The sequence below is a fragment of the Trachymyrmex septentrionalis genome, unplaced genomic scaffold (assembly GCF_001594115.1).
Source record: "Trachymyrmex septentrionalis isolate Tsep2-gDNA-1 unplaced genomic scaffold, Tsep1.0 scaffold115, whole genome shotgun sequence".
NCBI lineage: Eukaryota > Metazoa > Arthropoda > Insecta > Hymenoptera > Formicidae > Trachymyrmex > Trachymyrmex septentrionalis.
In genome coordinates, this window is record NW_017304279.1 from 272,223 (window position 1) to 279,904 (window position 7,682).

The 7,682-nt window shown below is 30.5% G+C and overlaps 1 protein-coding gene across 1 annotated transcript in view; it reads right to left on the reverse strand.

The window, feature by feature from the left end:
• LOC108753867 overlaps positions 1–7,478 on the reverse strand; it is a 14,352-nt gene extending 6,874 nt beyond the window's left edge. Inside the window, exons 1-6 of the mRNA XM_018495806.1 lie at positions 7,138–7,478; positions 4,197–4,340; positions 3,137–3,383; positions 2,403–2,607; positions 1,785–2,006; positions 1,549–1,698 (exon numbers count right to left, since the gene is read on the reverse strand). Coding sequence (XP_018351308.1) covers positions 1,549–1,698; positions 1,785–2,006; positions 2,403–2,607; positions 3,137–3,383; positions 4,197–4,257 — 885 coding nt within the window. The 5' untranslated portion in view covers positions 4,258–4,340; positions 7,138–7,478. The remainder of the gene's footprint in view (positions 1–1,548; positions 1,699–1,784; positions 2,007–2,402; positions 2,608–3,136; positions 3,384–4,196; positions 4,341–7,137) is intronic.
• Positions 7,479–7,682: the final 204 nt, after the last annotated feature.

The window sequence follows — 7,682 nt, forward strand, 5'->3', positions numbered from 1 at the left end:
ATTGAAAAAATCTATATATTTCTTAGAATTTTTCATATACAAATTCTGAAATATTTTAAAATTTCTAAAGTTTCTCGTACGTTCTATAATAAAAAAGAATGTCTTAAATTTGTTTCAAATTTAATAAATAAAGTTTTATCAGAAATTATAAAATAAAAGAAATCTTGGAATATTTTAGAATACATACATATGAAAAATTCTAAAAAAAAATGTAGAGGTTTGTTAAAATATATAATTTAAATGTATGTATATATAAATATATGTATAGAGGAAAGCCCCCTGTTATGAGATAGGCGCCTAATATGAGATAGCGGCGTTTTTGCTAAACTTATAAACGCTATCTATTGATTCTACCACATAAATTTATTGCTCTTTGAAAACTGTTTAATAAAAAATTTATTATTAGATCATGCCTGTAGTTATTGTAAAACAAGATTTTAGAATTTTTGGTTGTCTTTAAGTTTTATTGACATGAGCCTTTAAACTTTGTTTATTATTTAATAAATAAATATTTGGCAATAAATTCTTCATGTAATGATAAAGTAAAGTCGTACTAATAGAAAAATACGGGATTGAATTGTTTAATCACAAAAGTTAGATTTGATGATCGTAAAACCATAAGGCGTGAAAATCGTAATATGAGATACCCAGGGTATTTCTAATATGAAATAACCAATGCTCTTATGTTATAGTGAAAATTGTTGCTAAAGTATAAATATTATTGTACAACAATAAAAAAGACAACCAGAATGAACGTCGAGTGCCTATAGCTGCAATGCTTGATTCCAATTACCTGAAGACGAGTTCTGGATACAATTTATCGCATGCTCACTTTTCGTGCACGCCGGTTGTGTTTGTTTATATTTTAGAAACATTAAATACAGTTTTTTAATTGCAATACTGATATACTTTGCGTTTTACTATCGATTTCTCGGGGCATCTCATATTAGGAGCACAATTTTTTGACTTTGTGATTTGCTCATTTTTTACATTTCTTTAATTTTCAAAAAAATGAAATTCGAATTAAATTCTATATAACATTATCTTAAAGCTTATTAAATTCCCTTCAAAATGACCTATTATTTTTTTTAAATTCTGCCTATAGACTTCTAGCATTTACCCAAAATGAACTTGGTATCTCATAATAGGGGCCTTTCCTACATATATGTATACAAATTAACACTGTCTAAAACCTTTAGAGTAAATTGTCACTCTAAAGTGTGAAATTTTACTCTCAAAGCTAGAAAATTAAGTTACTCTTTTTCAAGACACTCAATTTTTCTTTAGAATAAATTTCCACTCCAAAGGATTTGGAAAATATATATCTAAACAATTAGTTTATATACATAAAATAATTTATATATAAAATAATTATATACACAAAATAATTTTAATTCATATACACATATATAGTATAAATTATATTCACAACACAAGCACGTGATACATTAATCCTGCGATGTTCTAGTTAAATAGTTATCTCTTCAATTATTACTTCCCCCTCCCCATCACTATACTTCAATGACTTAAATAGGGAAATGTAATTACCTTAATGTACGCGCTGGTCGTCGGTGCGGATGGATTAACTTCCGAGGCTTTTAGTCGAAGCGCATAATTTCCAGCCAGTCCAAAAAATTCACATTTCAATTTGACGATCTTCGGCGAAGTGAAGCCATTTATTTCTTCGTAATAGAGCACCTAGGCAAATTCGAGGAACATAAAAGATTAGATTTCACAACGTTCTCGTTTTATACGACACTCCCTTTATTAAATGTAGCGCTTACTTGCATGCGACTGTTGTTCTGTGGATCGCAGGCGGCCGCGGTAGTACCGCAATATATGAGTTGCAAAATATAAGCTGCCACAGGAACACCATTGGCAGGTACACACGAAATTCCCTTGTACTTTATAGTAGCTATTATCGACTGATTAGGATATGTACCAAAGTGTTGAGATTCCAAAAGCAGAGAAGGGGTTGGCCACTTTACGTCTAAGGCACTGCTCATCTAAATACGTTTTACATTCCAGTTAGAATACTTCTTCGAACGGTATATTAATATTATAAATACAACGTTCATTATGATTCTTTTACTTCTTCGTGTCCTCGAAAAAAAATGTATGAAGTGAGATTTTAAAGAAAATTGATTTCTATACTTTCATTTATTAATCTATCTTGAATTTTATCTTGATTCATATTAATTAATATTAATGATTTTGCAATCTCTTTAATTTTTGCTAAAAAAGATTTTATAATGTGACAGCTAAAAATAGCCAATAATCCTAAAGGTATAACTTAACAAATTATGCAATTATTGTTAAAATTATTACAGTTGTATATATTAAATTAATTAATGCATCTGATATTATAAATGCAACCTTAATAGTAAAAATAGTGTACCCACCTCAATTTCAGGCAGCCCAGCAATGGCAGTGTTATGTATGGCAGCCACGGTTGAGAACTTGTACTGAAGTCGTAGTGTATAAATTCCGCCACGCGAGAAGACACCACAAGGTATTATCACAGAAATATTCTCACCCTTATGCGGCAAGGTATCCAAAGGAAAATCACCAATCAATTCCGATGTGAGGCCATCAACGTATAGTATTCTAAAATTAATGCGCGAATGGAAGTGCGATATAAATGCAATCATTTATATTACGATGTCATGTCGATAGTAATGAATTAATTTCAGTTTTCCGGAACTCGACGTAGGAAAGACAAGTTTATTGTCCATTTATAACTAACCGCTCATTTATGAATAAAGAATAAAATGAAATATTTGTAAAAATTAATTACATAAGTAGAACAATTAGATCAATGAAAAATAAATCAAATAGTAAAAAGAGTTCTATTTTCAAAGCGGATCTTAGTGCTTAATAATATTATATGCAAATTTAAAAATACATTTTAGTGCTATAAACTGCGCATCAATTCAGTTTGTCGGACTTGAATCATAAACTAAAGTTGGAAATATTTATGAAAATGGTCTTGCAACTACGTATGCTTTTAATTATCTCTTCTATGATTATTTTACTTTAATGTTTGCTTTATTTAAGAGTGCATGTAAACAGCTGAATATTTCAGGGCGCCACGACAACGTGCGTGTTTGTTAAGTTTTACGACTCTTTTACATACCTAAGCACAAGCGGTTCGTGACCCGCGTTAACTCCCTGTCTTTTTGGATCGATTGTTTCTTTCTCGTCTTTCCTTGCGCCATTTCTGCCGTTGGCGGACATGATATTTGTAGACATCGTAAAAGATTCTATTTCTGCCGAATCCAAAATAAAAACGGTTACGTCTCCGGACAAAGCCGTGTGGGACGGAGGAGCAACAACTTTTAATAGTATCGGCTCCTTCGCGTCTGTCATCGATCTTGTGATACCTGAAACCAGTAAACACGAATATCTAAAGTTGCACAAAACAATTTACGTCAAATACCTTTTTTAATCAATAGAGACGTTAGTTAATAATTATCTATAAATTAATTTAAATAATTATCTTTGAACAATTATATATAATCTGATATACAAATGCAAGCTCAGTATATTGTTCATATGATTAGAGCTAAATTATTAAAATTAACTGTAACTTAGCTGCAACTGATGAAGACTATGAATACGAAATGTCTTACGATAATTTAAGAATAAGTACAACTGTGTAAATAATATACATAAATATACGTAAATATAAATAGTAAATAATATACATAAATATGATAAAGAAGCCAATAATCGGTCAAAGTTAAATATTATGAATTTTTTTTCAGCCCACAGTCGCATCTGAGATAATTAAATTTAAATTAAAAATATATATTGTATTTATATAACTAACTTTGACTGATTATTGGCGTTTTCTATTTCATCATATTTATGTCTTACGATAATGTTTATATTTAAATAGACCTTATAATTTTTTAGCCTATAATTTTTTGAATATATTGTCCTAATTTAAAAAAAAATCTTTTTTTACTCATTTATTGATCGTTACTTGATTGTGATTTACTAACTTAGCTCTTTCTTATCTTGATATAAATATTTTTTAACTACTAATTGTTAATATACATATAATGTATATAATATAATATAAAATTAATATTGTAGAATCATATAATTCTCAATTATGTCACTTATTCTTATAGTAGAATCTTGCATTTCTTTTACGTCCATGCGAAAATTAAAATCTATGTTATTAATACCGCATCTCAGAAGAAGGATGATTAATAATCCCAATGGCGACCATTCGAATGTCCAATTCATGTCCGGCTCTTCATTGATGACCGCCAGGGCCTAACCGAGATATTTCGGTGCCCCAGAAAATATAACAAATCTGCGTATCTATTCTGTTAATAATAATAAAATGCGTTTAAGTTAGAGTTAGACCGTTAAATAAATTAGACTAATATTATCGATATAAAATAAGTTAAAGCAAAGTAGAGCATTCTAGAGATTACGTTTAAAGAAAGTAAACCAGAGTAACCCAGATTACGTCGGAATAATAAACGTTCCTATAAAGCTCCTGAAAAGCTCCTTTAACTCCGATAACTATCGAACATGCGATTGAGGCATTAAATTCTTAAAAAATTTCTTTTTGTGACTGTAATTAAAATTAAACATTAAGACACTATATTATAACCTGCATTTTTAATTCTATTTTTAATATTCTTGTCTTAGTACTAAAAAGTCATAAAAAACTGATAACATATATTACTGATAATATTCTTTTCTTGGATATTATAATTTCTAATTCTTTTAATAATAACATTATTTTAATTGTGAGCACTGTAAATAAAGCTTTCTGTAAAATTATCTTTTAAATATAATATAATTTATATGTGTATTTAAAACCTTTATTTATTGATTTTGGCTTTAATTTTGACTAAGAAATTAAATTTATTTAAACATAAAATACACATTTAATAATCAAAAAATTAATAAATTTATGATTTTTGGTCTAAGCTTTTGCTAAATTTGTCTAGCTCTAATTATCTTATTTTTGCGATTGATATGTATTAATGCAAGGTACATCGTCGATTTACTTGCTTTATAGATGCAAATAATTATGCTATAGCAGCATAATTTTGCTTTGGGCCAACGATCAAAGTCACCGAGCGACGTGCGTTTTGCATCCCCGCTCCGCTTCTGAAAATCTGCAGCCCTGTATAATTGCACGTGTTGAACCCTTAGGGCAACCCCGTGTCGCTTCTCGGAGGGAAATCGAAATCGGGCATCGTCCTTTCGCGTCGGTATCGATCGGCTGTGTCCCTAACGTGCACCGTTTCAGAAAACGCACATATACGTCTGTATATAACGCCGACCGCATTAAGAGATATGAGCTGTTTTATATTTTTAACATGATATTTGCAAAATTAATACAAAGAATAGAGATTGCATAATTAACATTTAATGAATTACATATTTAACATAGAATTCTATTTTTACCGCACATTTAAAATGTGGTAAATAAAAATAGATTTTTAAAAATAATTTTTTATGCTGCAACTTTTGCATTTTTTATATTCCATATTGAATAGTTCATTAAATAATTTTTATCATAGATAGTATTTTGTATAAATATAATTTATGGAAATGTTTATTTTCCACAAATTTAATTGATAGAAAACAATAGATTAATTAATAATTCCAAGATATTAACAACTTAGAAAAAAATTTTATTTAGCTAACTATGAAACTAACTACATATATACATATACGACAAAATGTGTAATGTTCATCTAAATCGTTTTCCGATATCGCCTCTATGTCCACAAAATATTTGCGCATATCTGTGAAAGACCTGCCTGGTCTCTGCGGGGTATCTCGAATCCCCTAAGGATTCTTTTCACGCGAAACAAAAATGGATAGATAGTAGACCCTTCCATAAATGTGCTCGTTAAAATCGGGATTTCTCGCTGTCTGCGTTCCCCTGCTAATTTACGAGAAAATACAATTCATGTGTGAAATTTTTCCTTTTCCCTATTGAAATATCTTGTTTGAAAAATCGCATAAATTCGATATAAAATTTTTATTATAAATATTTATAAATACTTATAAAATATAATATTGTAAAGAGATTAATTTACAATAATTTAAAATAACGTTATTATTAAAGTAAAGAATTCAAAATCTGCAAGGGTTATTTAGTAAATAATTATCCTTGCAGATTTTGATTTCTCTACTTTATAATTGTTTTGTGTAAATTTTTTCTTCTTTCGAACAAAAAAATGAAATTCTCTTATTATTTGATTAATTAAAGAAAGTTATTAGTGACAAGTAATTTATTTCACATTTTGCTTTTAATAAGTACTTTGGACCTAAATGAGGCTAATAGATGATACATAATATGTATATGTATGTGGACAATCCACGTGTTGGAATGGCGCAAAAAGCAGTATTTGGATCGATTATGCAATTGGAATAATGAGTTCGTTGCTGCGTGCAAAAGGGAATACCGACCCCACACAAACAGATACGCGTTGCTTATCGCAGCGAACACGCGTAGTGGTGATTAACATTGATATATCACAGATAAACATCGCCCCTCTGTTGGAGGCGCGACGATAGGGCAACGTCGAGTACTCTTGCAGTAACAATCGCGAAACATGCACAAGATGCATCGATAATTTATGGCCAAAAATAAATCATGATAACGTTTTAAAATGTGCGTAACAATTATGTATAATATTTTTTTAGTCTTTCATTTCTATTTTTTTATTTTTTTATTCTATTCTTTAACCGAATTTCTGAGTCAAAGTTTAATTGACAAATATGTTTTCTGATATAAAAAGAAAAATTTGATTAAACCTTCGCATTAACAATACTTTGCCAAATAATTGCTCTAATTATAAATTTAAATATTTAAAATATTTTTTATTCGAAATTACATTTTTCATTAAAAATTAAACATCTACTTTATTTTTAAATTATCTTTACTAATTCTTAATACCCAATTAATTCAATTATCAGTTGTTATCAAGCATTTTGAATATTTTCTAAGTGTAACATAGAAGATAAGTAAAAGATGTTTTTTAAACGCCTCAAACATACATGCGATAGGTATCATAATTTCAAATAAAATATCTTCGAAACATCTTTGAAATATTCTTTCAACATTTATGTTGTTTAAAAATTAACGCTTACGCAATACTTTTATCCCGATACGGTCCACATCTTCCCGGCGCGATTAATCACAGATCGCAGATCTTTTCCGCAGGACAGATGAATTTGACTGCCAGTTTTCCAATCCAATCGATCGATCTTGCCTTTCATCGATCCCCCCTTCGCGTATCGACGACGACGATGTCAACGAGCGGTCGTTCTGCCGACCGAAGGACGACGAAGGGGGTGCGCGATTACTCTGACGGTGGCGGCGGCCTTCTAGAATCGATATCGAGAGCCACACGCGAAATTGCCGGCTCGCCTATCCACGCCGCACAAACACCCTCGCGCGCATCCCCGCGCTGCTCCGAGGGTCGACCCTCCGACGGACACGAAATTACCCTCCCGCCAAGGGAGAATGCCGACGATGTTTATGAGAGTTGGGACGCTAAGAAACCTACACTAGACACTATTCTTACGTCTTTCTTTTTCTTTCCCGACCCTTCTTTTTTTTTCTCTAGTAAACTAGAAGTAACTTTTAATTTCTTGTTTATTAAACCTTTAGAAGTAAATCCATAACTGCAACG